The sequence below is a fragment of the Perca flavescens genome, chromosome 8 (assembly GCF_004354835.1).
Source record: "Perca flavescens isolate YP-PL-M2 chromosome 8, PFLA_1.0, whole genome shotgun sequence".
Classification (NCBI taxonomy): domain Eukaryota; kingdom Metazoa; phylum Chordata; class Actinopteri; order Perciformes; family Percidae; genus Perca; species Perca flavescens.
The window spans coordinates 25,012,604-25,030,195 of NC_041338.1; the positions used below are offsets into that span (position 1 = coordinate 25,012,604).

At 40.7% G+C, this 17,592-nt stretch overlaps 1 protein-coding gene across 2 annotated transcripts in view; it reads left to right on the plus strand.

The window, feature by feature from the left end:
* ptprq (protein tyrosine phosphatase receptor type Q) overlaps positions 1–17,592 on the plus strand; it is a 40,969-nt gene that overhangs the window by 10,877 nt on the left and 12,500 nt on the right. Inside the window, exons 19-42 of one of the 2 annotated variants that reach the window (XM_028585426.1) lie at positions 1,887–1,998; positions 2,700–2,808; positions 4,649–4,763; positions 7,309–7,378; positions 7,573–7,772; positions 7,889–8,117; positions 8,239–8,367; positions 8,478–8,624; positions 8,883–9,046; positions 9,536–10,040; positions 10,180–10,341; positions 10,653–10,832; positions 10,926–11,033; positions 11,478–11,759; positions 11,861–12,142; positions 12,560–12,680; positions 12,791–12,945; positions 13,099–13,244; positions 13,852–14,023; positions 15,410–15,730; positions 15,804–16,079; positions 16,202–16,353; positions 16,623–16,764; positions 17,286–17,561. In XM_028585426.1, the coding sequence (XP_028441227.1) occupies positions 1,887–1,998; positions 2,700–2,808; positions 4,649–4,763; positions 7,309–7,378; positions 7,573–7,772; positions 7,889–8,117; positions 8,239–8,367; positions 8,478–8,624; positions 8,883–9,046; positions 9,536–10,040; positions 10,180–10,341; positions 10,653–10,832; positions 10,926–11,033; positions 11,478–11,759; positions 11,861–12,142; positions 12,560–12,680; positions 12,791–12,945; positions 13,099–13,244; positions 13,852–14,023; positions 15,410–15,730; positions 15,804–16,079; positions 16,202–16,353; positions 16,623–16,764; positions 17,286–17,561 (4,555 nt within the window). The remainder of the gene's footprint in view (positions 1–1,886; positions 1,999–2,699; positions 2,809–4,648; positions 4,764–7,308; positions 7,379–7,572; positions 7,773–7,888; positions 8,118–8,238; positions 8,368–8,477; positions 8,625–8,882; positions 9,047–9,535; positions 10,041–10,179; positions 10,342–10,652; positions 10,833–10,925; positions 11,034–11,477; positions 11,760–11,860; positions 12,143–12,559; positions 12,681–12,790; positions 12,946–13,098; positions 13,245–13,851; positions 14,024–15,409; positions 15,731–15,803; positions 16,080–16,201; positions 16,354–16,622; positions 16,765–17,285; positions 17,562–17,592) is intronic. The other variant, XM_028585427.1, reaches the window with a different exon arrangement.

The window sequence follows — 17,592 nt, forward strand, 5'->3', positions numbered from 1 at the left end:
GGACAACAGGACAGTACAGTTCACCTAAATACAATCAATGCAGTTTTATGAAGAGCATTAAAAAGGGAAGAGGCCTGGCTTTGTAGAGCTCTAGACTTGCAGCTGAGTTATGATACCAAATGTACAAACTACATACACACACACACACACACACGCATGCTTTATCTCTCCTCCCACTCAACGTTCAAGTCCCGCCCCATCCCGTCTCTTCCCGACTGCCAGGTGTCAGATACCCCCCAAAATGTAACCTTACACACACCACAAACACAGAGCACACAGAGCACAGAGTTAAGTAATCTATCTCATTATTTATTAAGTTGGCCTCATGAGCTCAACCCTGAATCATTCATTTGCTTAAGCAGCTCTCCCTCGAGAAAGAGACCAGAGGGAGAACGTTAGCCTCGTGCTAATGAGAGGACCCACTCCCCTTCCTGGTTAGCTACTAAATTTTTGGAATACCTCAAGACCAAGAGCCGTTAATATCCAATACCTGGACAACTAACCCTGTGAACTTTACTCATGACACTAACAGACTTCTAGACCTGGAGTTATTCCTGTTCAGCTCAGTGGATTACCTGTAGACCACTGCTAAAGATTGTGAACTAACACTGGATGCAGCTCTACTGGAGAGGCATTTAACCTGCTGTGTATTATATAAAGCGAACTCTGCAACACAGCATGGCCTTCTTCTTGCTCATACTCTGCTTGGGACAGGTACACTCACAGGTAAGAATTCAACACTCAATATCTGGCATTGCTGTGCACATAGATGTTTTTTTTACACTCAGTTATACAGAACATTTCACACTTACAGACTGTTAGACTGTTAAAATGCTTGGTCGTATTTCTGGGAGGTAACATAAGGTATTAGTGTTACTCATTGCCACAGAAACATACTAATGTCATAGGTGCAAATATTGGTTGCAACACACACTAAAGCAAAAAGACTGCAACACTGTTCTACTATCACGCAGACATAAACTAACAAAGATACAAACAAGTGCAACCGCAAGCAGAAACAAGCTGTCATCCATTCACAACCACCCACCTTCATAGTGATACAGATGGCTGAGGATGTAAGGTTTCTCTTCAAATAGATTTGTGGTGATTCTTTCAGAGGCTACATAATAAAACGCAATTCCAGAAGCATTAGTGCCCTTAGGGTTAATGCAGATTTTACAAATGAATTTAGATTTATTCAGGCTTCTATTTGGGGAGATTTAAAGACGAATGCAGTAAAACCTGCAATAACAAATGACAATTGCCAAAACAAGTAATGAGAAGATGTCACCTTTAGAAAATTGTGATAAGCCATTTTTCCTATTCTGTTATATTTTATTGAGCAATATACACTTTTTATTATCATAAACAGTGTTAAGTGACATCCAGTTTAAAATCCATTAAACAAAAACACATTTGAAACTTTACGGGGTGGTTTTGATGAAGAGATATTTCAGCTGTAGGGGAACCACTAGTCTCGCTTTGCCAGACCCTCCACCAAAGTGCGCTGAAGGAGGGTCTGGCTACTCCACATAGCATTTGGGGATGGGAGGAAAACGTGTTTAATGACATTTTTTTAAACCAATCAGCATTGTCATGGGTCGCTGCAAAATAGTCGTGCGAGAGAAAACTCAGATTGGACAGATAGTCCAGCTAGCTGTCTCAATTTACCCTGCAGAGATCTGAGGAGCAGTCAACAAGACCTCATAAATCCACCGAATTTAAAATTCCAACACAAAGAAAGCGGAAGGAAACGGAAAATACATGCATCCAGCGGACGTTCCTGCAACACCGAAACAATCCTGGAAGTGGAACGCGAAGGATATAGACTAGGGGACCTTTGATCTACAGTATATTACTGATTCTGTGTTTTTCTGTTTTCACAGGCCGATGTGGTGAATGTCAGTCCGAGGACACAATACAGTGTAACGGTCACAGCAGCCTCCTCCTCCAACATCAGCCCTGGAGTCAGCCGCATGATCAATACTAACGAGAGTGGTGAGACGTTCACTTGCAAACACTGTTTGTTATTGTTTTTGATTGGTTTTGTTTTTGGGTGTTAAAGTGCCATCAGGCTCTCGTCTGCCCTCTGGTGTTTAATTCAGTCTCTGTATGGCACACACACACACACATGGACGCAGGCACGCACGCACAAACGCACACACACACACACACACACACACACACACACACACACACACACACTGAGGGAAAGGAATTAGTACAGTAACTGTATGACTGTGTGTCTGTGCGTGTGTGTGTGTGGGGGGGGGGGGTATACTCCCTTCCCTGTATAATTCCTCGTAGGTAACTTAAGCCCAGGCTTTTGAACCACGGGATGAATGGGTCTGTAGTGAATGTCAGTAAAATGCCACTGCTGTGTGAGGCCTCATTCATCGGTTTGGCCTAAAACTCTCTCTCTCTCTCTCTCTCTCTCTCTCTCTCTCTCTCACACACACACACACACACACACACACACACATCAGATCAGTCCCCCACAGACAACAACACTATTCTTCTGGGTCTTTACTGTGTCCTGTTGAGTTCTCATATACAGAAGTTGTTATTACAAAAATATCTTATTGGATGTTTGCTGCATTGATATTGAACCCAGTAGATGGAGTGAATATAGGATGTGAAAAGACACTCTTCTGTTCTCTTTCTCTTTCTTTCTGTACACTTCCATTCTTCTCCTCCAGTTCCTGGCCCACCTTTAAACCTAGAAGGAGAGGCTGTGGGCTCTAATGGTATCCTTCTCTCCTGGACCATGCCACGTTATACCAGCAATATTGACGGATACGTCATAAGGTAATTGTTTGTCTCCTTGGAGAACTGTAATTCAAGATTTACTTTATTCTATTGGCGTGGATCCACACAGGTTGTGAGTGTCAAATTCACAATCCAGGAGAGCTTTGTTGTCTTTTTCTATGACAACACAAAATTGCGATGAGATCATGAAATATAGAATTACAAAATATACAAATCAGATTTAAGAAAAAGGGAATCCAAATACATAGGAAAGAGGAAGTACCACAAAGATACATATCAATTTAAAAATATTAAATATCATACTGTAACATTTGTGAAATATACATTTAGTGTAAAATGCTCTTGGTTTCTATGTACATTTAGGAATTTACTTGAGCAATACTACATTTAAAAATACTCCAATGCAAATTAAAGTCCTACATTCAAATTCTAAAGTAAATGTACAGCAGTATTATCAGCCAGAGATGTTCACAAGTCATTTTTTGGAAGTCCAAGTCGAGTCTCAAGTCTTTGAGGGGCAAGTTCAAGTCAAGTCTCAAGTCTTTTGCCACGAGTCCAAGTCAAGTCTCAAGTCTCTGGCCATCTGATCTGTCCCTAACACTATATTATTAAATCTTATGAATTCAAAGCATGTCCTATATCTACCATCCATACAGTACAGTATCAAAATCTGTTGATGGATAACTTTATGGGGTCTACTGCAATGCAATCTGAAAAAACACAAATTAAGAACTCTGTTTCAATTTTATAACTGTATTTTTCAACATTTTGGTATCTGCACCAAAGAATAGATGTTTGCCTGTGTTACTAACTGGCTGTAAAGCCCAACCTCATCATGCATTATATTTTTCATTGTTCAAAGTTTGAGGGAAACATCTGTATTGAAAGATAATACACCAACCATGGTGCCAACATGTGAGAACTGATACTTTCTGTATTGTTATTAAACAACAATCTGGTGAAATATTAACCTAAGTCTGTCACATCATATGGATACAACTATAAAGATACAATTTGCCCGTTCCCAGCATTAGCACAACACTTTGCGATGGTTAGCTTGTTACCTGTGACGATATATATGCTAAATTTGTCTCTTTCACATTAGCAAGTGACTGACCTATCTGGGTGCATTTTGTCCATCGTCAATGCATTTTTTTATATGTAAGTGCACGCACATAGGCATAGCACATGCCTGCACATTATGGCAAAGGGCAGGGGACATGCAGCTCATCATACGTTTTCCCAACGTATATGCGCCAATAAAAGAAAATAGAAATATAGGAATGAATTTAGATTTAAAAAGCAACAATTGCATGAAAACAGGTTGTTGACAAGTCTCGAAGCTTGACTCCGAGTCTCAGACTTGAGTCCCCATCTCTGTTATAAGCAAAATGAATTTAAAGTAACAAAAATAATTGCAATGCCAAATGGCCCTTTTCATTATGTCTTATTAACACAGATGCATTAATGTGTGAGCAGCATTTTGTTGTACTGGGTCTAGGTGGAGGTTTTACTTATTTATTAAGTGTTGGGCAGTTTAATTTTTATAACAGAAATCTTACAGTCCTAAAAACCTTATTGTGTACAGTAATAATTCTGTGTTTTATGAAAAAATGTGCATAAAGTATAATGGAGTAGAAGTAGCATAAAATGGTAATGGTACTGTACCTTAAAACTGTGCTTAGATACAATACTTGAGTAATTGTTCTTAACTTATCTTACACTTAACTGTTCTTTCCACCACTGGCGGTTTTGCACCTGAATCTAATAGAATATAATCTTACTGTTGCTCAGAGTCCTTCATCCAGCCTCGTGCTGTTCATAAATGTATAATGTTAGTTGAAAGATGATAATCTTAAAAACTAAGTTCTCCTTGTAGGTACAAGGAGGTGTGTCCCTACCCCGACCCCACCTTTACACAGGTGACCAAGTACCTGGATGTACCAGAGACCCTGCTCACTGAATTCACCTCAGGTTCTACATACCATATTCAGGTAGGATACCAATAAATAAGTATAGCTGATAGGAATCTACTTTGGTCAACTCATATCACATAAACAACACAAAGACAAGACATAAAACAAGTGAAAACAAATCATCATCATAAAATAAGTATTTCCTAAACATACAGGACCAAATTCCATGGATATTACTGTTGGATATATATGTAATTAAATATGTATATTTCGTGGACCCACACCCAAGCACCAACAATCTTAGTGTATCTCATAACAAGCATGTTCCTATAAACTGTCCTCCCGTATAATCAGGTGAACAGATCCCATTGGAACAGACTATTCTCTTGATCTGGCTGAATACTGGTAATTGATCCTGATTGCATTATTAATCCGGTAAACAGATCTATGGATCCACCATGGCTCTTTCCACTGTCTGTTGTCACTGAGCTTGAATGTGATCATGCTTATTAGTTTTCAGAATTCATTAACCCACAGTGACCTTCATACAAAGGGACTCTAAGAGACTGACACACATCGTGATTATACCTGCACATACTTTTGTGTGTGCATGTATCTTATTACTACATTTCACCTGTGAGTGTGTTGGCCCACTAAGCCATGCACAAAGCCGAGCTGACAGGCTAGGAAAATTATATTCATGTTAATATTACCTGAGCGGTAAAAAATAAAGATACTGTAAAACGCAACAAATTGCTCTCTTAATGAATCTTTTTGTTTTGTATTTACAGTAAGTATTTACAGCTTTTACAGTGTCATTGTTGTAGACAAAAACCATAGAAAATTTCAGGTAATAGAGACAATATCATGAACAATCTTATTCATTACAGTGGTCCTCCAAAGGTGCACTTTAAAATGTCCGATTCACAGAGGCATTGAACTTTCTAGACTGTAGTTTTCAATGTTGTTATTTTGCATTAGACTGTACTATGCAGGTGTTGGGTTTGCTCTCTGTGAATGCTCCTCTCTTGGTTGATTTTCTACAAGTATTTGCATTAAGAATCTTTTTTAATGCCAATAAAAAAAAAGGCCTGTCTAATCTAATGACTAATCTAAAAACACTGATATTTTTCTTCTTCCTTGATCAGTTGACATTTTTGTTAAATATGCAGTGTTTTTCATTGTGCTCCAGTAAGTCCAATAAGACTTTTGAACTTTTGAACTCTTGACCTCTGAGCTTTACCATAAATTTGTGACGTTATATTTATATAATTTTACGTTCTGTTACAACTTTTTCATTTCTGTATTTATAAATAGATGTATATATTTATACAGTAGTTATTACTTGTCATTATGCCTATGCATTTACTACATTCATGTTTACATTCCGCTTATTCATTTGCAATTACTGTCTTCCACATATTTATATGAACTTATTTCACATTATTTTATTTCAATCCCTATATTTTAACTAGCACTATTTTATGTCTTATGTCTTAGATTCTCATTTAGTTGTTTTTTTACTCATGATTTTCTGTTTTATACAAATTTAATTAGCATTGTTGGAGGGAGCCTGAAACCCATTATTTTCAGCGACAATGACTGCTTATGTAATTATTGTGCATCTGACAATAAATAACTTGACACTTGTATAAATGTATAGAAAATGAAAGCTGAAGATGGATGTTTCTAGATAAAGTTTTGGAGGTGGCATTCTTTATTGTCCATTTTAGATGAATTCTGTATTAGCCTGATAATCAGACTTAAATTGGCATTTCATTGTCATGTCATTAGGGTCCGAGCAGCGTATTTGCCTGTATTATTATTATTCGTCTTCCTAAGAAATCCATGTTCCCATGCACAAAAACTCACCAAATTATGCACATAAGTCCAGTCCTATGCTAAACTTAATCAGTGCAATTTGGCTGCTAATTGTCTTGATGATGGCACTACAACAGCCATCTAAAATTCTAAACTTTAAAAATTCATAACAAATCAGCCATAAATGCCCAAATTTGGGCAACTTCATCTTCAGACTCTCCTCCACAAATTTACCATCCACATTTTTGATTTATTCAGTCCAGTTCCAGTTAAGGAAAGTCATGTTATTGAGTCAACCCAGGCTGACTGAATAAAATATAGCCCAAATAGCTAGAGAATAGCTCACTGAGATCAGCATTTGCCTTTTGACCAGAAGATTGCAAGTTTAAAGCTCAATGGTTACAGTGCTATGTCTTATACAAAATCAACCATTGTGCTTTGGACACCTTCCCTGTGAGTTTAAATTCTCTACCCTGACCATCGCTGCGCAGCAGCTATAATAATTTATTTATTTTTTATTCATTTGAATTCATTCTGTTTTATTCTTTGAGAAGATCAAAAATGTATGCAGCAATCCAGAGGCTGTGGTCTGTTTACATACTGATAACATGTTAACCTGCTGTATAATGTTGTATCATTGTTGTTCATGTGTTACTGGGATCACTGAATCTAACTGAGTGTTGTTGTTGTGATCATTGCCTAAGATTAGCACCTAATCGGGATCTGATCACTGCCCTACTGACAGGAACATGAATGAATCATTATAAGTAACCAACCTCTCTCTCTCTCTCTGTCCCTTTAGGTAGCAGCCATAGCTCCAGCTGGAATAGGAGCCTTCAGCAAATCTTTATACATAAAGACCTCTGAGTCCCGTGGGTGTTCATCCACACACAAACACACACACACACACACACACACACACACACACACACACACACACACACACACACACACACACACACACACACACACATATCTCAAAATCTAAAACGGTAAATGTGTATATACAGTATTGTATGTCTATGTGTGTGTGTGTACACTCATTTCTGTGTGCATTTTCCTACAGCCCCTGGCCTGGTGACCAATTTGACAGCGTTTGCCCAGAACCACACCTTCGTCGTGGTTACCTGGTTTCTGCCGCACCGCATCAATGGCCTCATCACAAAATTCGCTGTCAAGGCTAAACATGCTCGGACTGGACAGACGGTCCGCATTCTGGAGGTCAATGCAGAGGACATCATGACCGGCGCGTTGCCTCACTGCAATGTACTGCATTACGCTGTCACCCACTGTTTCTATCAGGATTATGTATAGGACCGTGTGAACAACATTGGGCTAAAAATAAAAATCTGCGTATGTCCTATATGATTTTGTATGCATAGGATGCAGCCGATATCCTGTCCCGTGCGACTCTCAGTCCTTTGGGGATAACAGCATCGTCTTCACCCATCACCCTCTCCGCCGTGCCCCCTGCAGCCTCCTGGAGTGTTCCCATATCAGTAGGAGTTGATCAGCTACGACCTTACACTGCATATCTATTTGAAGTGTCTGCCTTCACTTCGGATGGAGAGGGGCAGATTGCTTCCACTATGGTCCGCATGCCAGAATCAGGTGTGGGGGAAAAAGCAAACCAGGCTGTAGCTTTTGTTAGTAGTAGTTATTAGCCTATACAATATTTACTGCATGAAGATGAAAATGAAAATGATTATTCCTCTTTGTTTGTGTATGGCAGCCCCAGAAGACCCGCCACAGAACTTCTTTATATTGAATATGACGTCTAGATCAATCTCCGTGTCCTGGAGCTCTCCCAGAATTATCACCGGAAAATTCACCTATGTACTCTACCTTTATGGACCTACAGGTCAATAAATACTGTATTAACTCTTGAACACACTTGCATGAATGCATAGACAGATTCAATCTCTAAATTGATAGAAATTCAAACAATTTTCTATTTCTTCCTTATCCCAGGATATTTGTTTGAGAACAGCACAGGAGACACACGGTTTGCTCTGAGTGGTTTGACCCCCTACACAAGGTACACGGTGGCCGTCCGAGCCAAAGCTGCTGGAGAAGTGGGTCCAGCAGCGGAGGATGTTATAATTACACCTGCCGAAGGTGAGACCACTCATAAACTAATATACTAACACATTGCATTTAAATGAATCTCCATAAATGTACTTACATTATGAAAACAATGTTAACAATACATATTCAGTTTTTAGATTATTTTTGTGAGGAGAAGGTGGACATAAAAACACAACACAACTACAAAAAAGTCAAGATAACAGAATAAAGTCCAATAAATATTCACATGGTAGAGGTGTGTTTTGTGTTTGATTCTCTCTGGCTCTTTTTGTTTGTTTGTGTGAGTAGCACCCAGTGCAGTGCAAGACTTGATGGCAGAAGCTGAGGATTCAGTTTCAATCCGTGTGAGTTGGAGAATGCCTGCCCAGCCCAACGGTCCAATCACCCAGTACAAACTGCAGGTTCTGGTTGCCGAAATTCTGCTGCAGGACATCACCCTCACTGCAGAAATGGTAAGCCAGATATGACAGCTATGTATTACTACCATAGATTCAGTGTTAAAACCTGAGCCTGTTCAGTAAAAAAGGTTAGATAAAATGTAACTGTTAATCTTTTCATATACTTATTGTACATGTTAAAGCAAAGTGTTTTTTACAGTGGAAAAAAAAAAACGGTTTTCAGGGGAAAGATATTATATTATAAACACCTGTACAAGCCATTAAAACGGCCATGATTGTATGATATATTCATTTCATATTCAAAATTGAAAAACACCACTACAATAATAAACTTAAATTTTTCAATAGCTATTTTTTCATCAACAGTTTTTCTAAAGTTTATAAGCTTTACATGTTACTCTGTAACATGTCAAATTTCTAATAATCGTTGGGACTATTATTAAAAAAAACATACTCATATGCAACTTGTAAGCCATGGTCACTGTAATAACCAGAAATCAAAAACTACAGTCAGACTATAAAATGTACTTTTTCTTCCTTCAGAATACAACTGGTTTGCATAAAGATAAGACACTTCCTCCTGATGTCCGTAATTATCCAGGGAGGCGTAAGAGAACTGCTGAGCTCAGTCTGATTACTTCACCACCGACTTTCACTGCCGCTATTTCTGATCGCACACTGCCCACTGGTGCGACTGCTTCCAGCCTCACACACTCTGGACAAAGAAGCGCTGACCCCATCACTAACACCAATGCTCAATCGACTGCTCACTCCATGGTCACTGAGAAGTCCAGCACCAGCTACATTTCTGCTTCATACAGCACAAGTATTCAATCTTCTGCAGTCTCTGGGACCTCTGCATTTTCTCTTACCTCTGTACCACCTGCTACGCTCCCACCCTGGCTGACAAGGCAATCACATGCTGGGGATATGACCTCAGATTCCTCCCCCTTGGCCCTGACCCCAGGCCAGCTCCGCTCGTCTACACATGATGCATCAGTTACAGGACACTTTTTAACACGCAGTGCAACAGCTACTGGGACTACAGGTGGGAGAGCACTAACCATAAACACTGCTTCTCTTAACTTCCTGCAGCCCTTAATACAAGGATTTGTATCTGTGCTTATAAATTCTGTGTGTGCGCTTGTGCTCTTGTGTATCCATCTGTGTCTGCATGCATACCGCAGGTGTAACAGTGAGAGAGGAGGTGATGAACGTTTTGTCTGAGGAGTTGTCTTACCTGGTGTCAGATCTGAATCCCTTCACCGAGTACACGTTCAGGGTCACTGCTTCCACAACAGTGGGAGAGGGTCCTGCAACAAATATCACTGAGAAGACCAGGGAGCAGGGTTGGTGCTCACATGTTACATTACATTACATTTATTTAGCTCACGCTTTTATCCAAAGTGACCTACAGTGAGTTAATTCAACCATGTGGGTACAACCCTAAAAAGTGCAAGAATCATGGAAGCACATCAACTTCATCAAATATGCTGAACTGCTTCAAGTGCTATATTTAGAGACAATAGGAAATAGACAAATCATTTTTTACATGTCACTTGGATTTATAATTAACTATGTTACTACAAATGATAAGGTCTGCAAAACCTAAAAAAAATCTTTATTCCTAATAATGTCTCGTACTGTATGTGTTGTTTAGTCCCTAGCTCAGTACTCGAAGTGTCCTATCAAAACATCAGCTCCACCTCCATACTAGTGAGCTGGATCCCACCACTCAACCCCAATGGGCGGATCACACATTACACTGTCTATGGCCTCAAACTGCACAGTAATCAAGCCCTGAAGTGGGTTACTAATGCTACCAGCATATTGATAACAGGTAGAGTCATTGCCTTTTCTGAACAGCTCTATGCAGTCACTGTAAGCATTATAATACAGATCTGTTGCTAAATCTCTCTGTTCTAATGTATAGATTTGGACAAGTACACTGGTTATAAGCTACGTGTAGCTGCATCTACAGCTGTGGGAGAGAGCTCCCTGTCTGAGGAAGATGACATCTTTGTTGTCACCTTAGAGGACGGTATGTACTGAACACAATCAAACACAAGTGGTCAAACATTTGTTTGAATATGAGTGGTGGAAGTAACAACAAATTAGATAATGAACGTTGAATCTGTCATTGAAAATAATGGAATCAAAACTGTACATGTCAACCTACAGAAAAGATGACAAAGCGTCTAGTGTTGTGTTTTTGCAGCTGTTTCACTATGTTGAATTGTTGTGGGTGCCCAGTGTGTGGCATGCACCTCACACTATCAACAATTCAGTGTCAGTAAATGAATGCCAAAGTCATACTAAACATTTGAGTTTATTTATCAAATTTACAATGTAATTATTGAATGACCAATATTTAATGTGATGCTAGATCAGGTAGATTATTTGATTGTTTGATTTGATTGTGTTGACCTATTAATTCCATCACATTTTATCCAATGAAAGATCACTCTGGGACTTTCTTCCTCAGAGCCCGACTCCCCCCCTGTGAACCTCACTGTGGTTGACACCAGCCCCTCCACTACCACATTGGCCTGGTCTGCACCCGAACAGGCCAACGGGATGATCCAACGCTACGAGGTCCTGTATGAGAACGAGTCCTTCTCTGCGTTGATGAACACTTCCTCTAACACAATCACTCTGAAGAACCTGAAGCCATTCTCCAACTACACCGTGTCTGTGAGGGCATACACGCGTTATGGTCATGGCAACCAAACGTCAGACGCTTTATACCTGCTGTCCGGAGAGGACGGTGTGTTGATGGATGCATCCACCCACGCGAATACAAACCTTTATGAAACAATATCAACTGTTCCGATTTTAGTAAAGCTGCTTCTTGTGTTGTCTCTGCAGTCCCAGGCAGTCCTCCGTATGGCGTTACGTATGAATCGCTCAGTCCCAGCGAGGTGAACGTGACCTGGCAGCCTCCTCTGCTGCCTAATGGGGTCATCACCCACTACAGCCTGGAGCTGTGGAATTCCAGTCATTACCTGAACCTCACCTCCCCAACCAACAACATCCACATCACGCATCTGAGGAAGTATGCACGCTACCGCGTCATGGTGCAAGCACACACACGCGTCGGGGCCGGAAACTACAGCAGCGAGCCGCTCAACATCACCACACTGGAGGATGGTGAGAGGGATGGGAGAGAGGAGGAGGGTTTGTTTTCAGTTCCAGGACACTGCACGGATACATCATGGCAGAGTTCGAAGGGCATCTGATTAAATCTGTCTTTCTTCTCATCTTTTCCTCCTCAGTTACATGTCTCTGTTTCAGTTCATGCTAATGATGTTACATCACAGGTATCTGATGCCACGTGACACTCGTGTCTCCCATCAGGACTGAGGAGCACAAACAACATAGTCATTACAACTAACACATTTTTTAAATTTCAGGGCAATATTCTGTTTCTCTCTGGCACGTTCCTGAGGGGCCGTCAGAGGTTCTCATTTGCCCAGTGCAAATATATTTGTACCACTCATCAGTTTCTGTATTGATGACAGGCCATACTCCTGTTTGTGTTATGAAAGTCTTTCCCCTGCATCTCAGCTCCAGACACGCCTCCTCAGTTCCTCCACGCCAAGAAGTTGTCAGACTATGAGGTAGAGTTGTCGTGGCAACCACCACTTGAAGCAAATTCAGACATACTCTACTACATTGTCAGAGTTTGGTGAGTTTCTTGATCTACTTCTCTCTGTCTGTTTGACTCGCTGTTGAAAAAAGGTTTAAAAAGAAAACAACACATTGCAACATAAATGGTCGCCTGGCTGTCTTTGTTAGGAATGAAACGACTGAGCTGTGGCAGAATGTGACAGGGACATCAGTGGTTATTAATGTAGACTCAGAGAGTCGCTACAACGCTTCTGTCTCCAGCTGGAACAGACTGGGAGATGGAGGAGTGCTGATCTACATTAGCTTTAACACCATCAATGCAGGTGCTGGATGATTGTTAATGATTTTTTAGACAGATATTAGACAGATTTATCATCCTCTCCTACAAAATACATCTTTACTGTGCATTTGTAAGACGTTTCTCTTTCTGAATATTTGTCTGTGTGTCCTTTGTGTCTATGCTCCCTGGGTCTCAGAACCATTTGACCCCCCGCGGAATGTGACTTTTACAAATGTGACCACTTCCTCCGTCAACTTGCTGTGGCACCCGCCTGCTGAACCTAATGGAATCATTGTACACTACACCATTTACTACTCGTATGACAACACTGTGGCTGAGCAGGTGAGATACATACTGTTTATACTGTAGTTTCCCTCGCACTGATCTCATTAACCTTCCAGCAGCAGGCAGTTGTTTTCAGCTGAACTCACTGTATGCTACCTGCAAAGCACCAAACAGCAAAAAAGTGACTAGCTGGTCACCATAGTGAAGCTGTTAGCAGCTGAAGATACAGATGTTTCTCTCAAGAGTTGGTGTAGACCAAAACAGAGCTTAAAGAGAGAGAATGTTGAACTTCAGGGCACAAACATGACTCCAAAGCTATTTATACATGTGCTGGATGTGTAAATAGCTCACTGATACTAACTCATAGCTAATTGCTAAGACATGCACAATATAAACGTTACATTTCCATAATATATCAGTGTTTCGTTTATAGCTTGTTCTGTTGCCCCCAAGTGGCCAAAAAAAAAAATCTGAATAAATCTGAATAAATGAGTGGAGAAATATAATAGATGAGTTGTGGTGGACCAACAACTGACCAAGACACTTAATGTTGGGCTTTCCTTTCATTTTTCACCCATCTGTATATATTCACAACTTTTGATCTTGTTTGAATGCCTTTTTCAACGTGTGAAACAAAAACTAATGTTCTTTTTTTTCTCCACAGAGGGTTCCTATTTCAGACTTAGGTGCCCCTGCCTCTCCTGATTCAGCCCTCTCCTACACTCTGACTCGACTGATTGGGGGCACAAACTACACCCTGTGGATGACCTCCAGCACAGCGCAGGGGGACGGAGGGGTTCAGAGCGAGCCACTAACCCTGTTCTTACCGGAGGACGGTCAGTCAGACTAACACAATCCCACATACACTAATATATATATATATATATATATATATATGACATGAACATGAAATACTACACATAATGCCAGATAATTATAGCATACAATGATTCAAAGTCTTATTGGAGGGTGAGTCTGCACACTTTTTTCAAAACTCTTCAACTCAAAAAATTACATAAAAACTCTGCGATTGAAGATGTGACTTTCAGCCTGTTAGTAAAAGGGGATAACAGTCTGTCTGGCAAACTGGCTCTATTTTTGTCCGCCTGTGACACTGTGCCTTGACGACAGCAGTTTGTGTTTCCTTTTGCTAAGCACGACGAAAGTTGTGAGAATAAAAGAGAAAGAGAGGGCAGATGACATAAAACATAGCTTTACATGCTTTAAGAATGTTTGTTTGTGCTACTGCTACAATTGCATTTTAGCCACGGAAACCAAAATTTAGATATAATATTCAGTTGTACTAAGTCTTTTTGATAGCATCAGTGTATAAAAGTGAAGTGTAAATAAAGCTGATCTCTTTGTTTTTATGTTATTTTCGGAAAAATGGTGCAGACAGCTGCCACAGACTTTGTCACATACAGTTCATATTTGTACGTTGTGATTTTTTTTCTTTTCTTATTAACATAGAATGCTCTGTCTCTGAATGATTACTGCTCATACTGACTCTGTATCTCTGCCTGTGCTCTAGCCGCTCCACTCTCAGCCAAGCACCGGATCTCCAGGGCACCTTGTCTCTCCCGTACAGCCAAGCCCCCTGCTGGGCTCAGACCCCCACACACACCTGGCCCCTCACATCCACTCATTCATCTTATGGATCTCTCAAGTGTTATCTCCCCTTTCCCCTTCATCTCCATTTTTTTCTTCTCTGTGTACCATGCTTTATTTTCGGAGGGGCGGAGACGATGAACAGGATGAGTATTTACTCCTCAATCCCTTTCTTTCTCAAGGTTTCCATTGTGCTAGTTTCTCTCTTAAATGCCTCTGTATGTCTCTGGATTGGCTGTTATTATTGTAGCAAACTGTTGTTGTGTCTGTTAACTGTGCTGTTTTACTTTGCTGTGTTTCTGCATTGTTAAAGTAATGTCATGCAGTATTGTTCTATTTTATGTGCTGTTGTTGATTTTGTTAATTGCAACAATGCTGCCAATGATTATGACGGTGCTTGTGACAGATGATGATAATGATGTTGATGATGATGATGATGATGACTGGTGTGCTGTTCATTTTCCCTCAAGTGTCAGAGTGTGTATAGTTGATTGATGTCCTAATTTACTGCCTCATAGTACAGTAAACTCACATCAAAATGCTCACAGTTTTCAGCCAGTGTTGTCACTGGTAGTCAAAAATAGTAACACTATTCTTCTTCTTTCCCTCTTCAGTGCCAAGTGACTCGGTCCAAAACCTGACAGCTCAGATCTTCAGTTCCACAGCCATCATCGTCAGCTGGGACCCTCCAATGGAGCCAAACGGCCGTCCCACCTACCTGCTCACCTTACAGGAGGCTGGCACCCCCCCAGACGTATCCAACCAAGGGGCTCCAGCTGTCAACAAGACCATCAGTCGTAACACAACTGACAATGTCTTCCTATTCACTAGACTCAAGAAATATTTCCCTTATGTGTTGACTGTTACCCCGGCAACTGGTGCTGGCGCAGCCTACAACCATACCAGCACAATGTATCTGAGAACGGATGATGATAGTGAGTTTATCTTCACAAACATTCACTCATGAAGTATGGTTCATATATTTATTGTGTAACTGTTTCTCCTTAGTTCCTAGTTCTGCTCCATTGCTGGTGTCCACTCGGAATTTGTCGTCCTCCTCTATCGTAATAGTCTGGCAGCGCCCTCTGGAGGCCAACGGGGAGATAACAGAGTATACCCTGACTGTGTTTGGCCCAGGGGGCTCTAGCACATCTCATACCCCCAGCACCTCATTCACCCTCACCAACCTACTTCCATACACAGCTTACAACCTCACTGTTACGGCTGCAACGCGTAAAGGCTCAGGGCCTTATCTGCTGCTGCAGCTGCACACTGATGAAGGAGGTTAGTTTGAAAGCAGTTTTAAAATTTCTCTAAGATCCTCATTAGATGATATTTATTCATGAAAGTATGCATGTTTATCTACTGTCTATCTTCTTCTCTATCTGCCTTACTTTGTGTTTCAGGCCCCATGTCCCCTCCCCGTAACCTGACTATATATAACCACACAGCAGTCTCTGTGCTTCTGAGCTGGGAGCCTCCTCTGGAGCCCAATGGAGTGGTGATACAGTACGGCTTCAGGATCCGAGACCTCATCACACACACCGTCACACACAGGGTACCGTTAATTTCACACACCGAAAGCTACCCCACTATAACAACAACACTCACACTTACACACTCCAGAGACCCACTCGGTAAAAGTACACACTGTCACACTTCCGGTCGCTCTAATTTCACACTCCAGATACCACTCAGCAGCAACATTATACTTGTACACATATGTGTGCGGATACAATAAAATATTATCCACTCCAGTAAACAGGATTGGATGATTTAATCTTTAATGTGTCCTTTTTTTACGTGTGTGATTTTGTGTGTATGTAGAATTCTTCTGGTCCGTCGACCACAGAGTATCTATCGGGCTTCAGGCCTCATAGCTCCTATGAGATTAGTGTTTACACTTACACCAGAGTGGGCCATGGGAATCAGTTCAGCAGCCCTGTGACCTTCACGACTAATGAGTCAGGTAAAGTAGAAACTGTCTGCACACAAGGGATGTAACACTGATTTAGGTCACTGCTCACAGTTTGTGGTTCTACATTGATTTGTACAATGTGTTCAATTAAATTTGGAATATCTTCTCTGTAAATTATAAGTACTGTATAAAACATTGTCAGTATTTTACGATCTATTCCAACGAGGTTTAGTTTGTGTAGGCATTGGACCAATAATAAATAGATTTAAAAAAGGTGGTTATGGTTGTTAGTTAAAGAAAATATAAGTTTAAGATAAAGCAGATTCTTTTGCTTTCACATAAATGATGCACCAGGATTTCTAATGACAAATATGTAGCGTTTATCTGCAAACTGCACATTTGTAGTTTCCAGAAATTTAGTCCTGTGCAAAGACCTTTTTTTCAGCATGTGCAATGAAATAACCAAAGGCTAATACTGAAAATGAATTGGGTTCTTTCCTCTTGCAGTGGCCAGTGCAGAATAAAGCTAGTGCTAGTATAACAATGCCATTGTCTCGCCTCTCTGTCTGCAGTGGCTGATGCTGTTGGGAACCTGTCTTGCTCAGGAGTGAGCTGGGATTCAATTCAGTTGTTTTGGGAACTGCCAGCCAACCCCAATGGACAGATCATTTTTTATGAGATTCTATTGAAGGTAGACTCGCAGTCCTACACACACCAGGCTCACTTACCAGAGTACACAGTGACTGGGCTGTCTCCAGACCAGGAGTACACACTCACTGTGGCTGCAGTCAACTCTGCAGGATCCGGAGACAGCCTGAATTGTACTGCTTCCACTCTTTCTGAATCAGGTAGTCAGTCTTCTTGTATTGTGTCGCATTT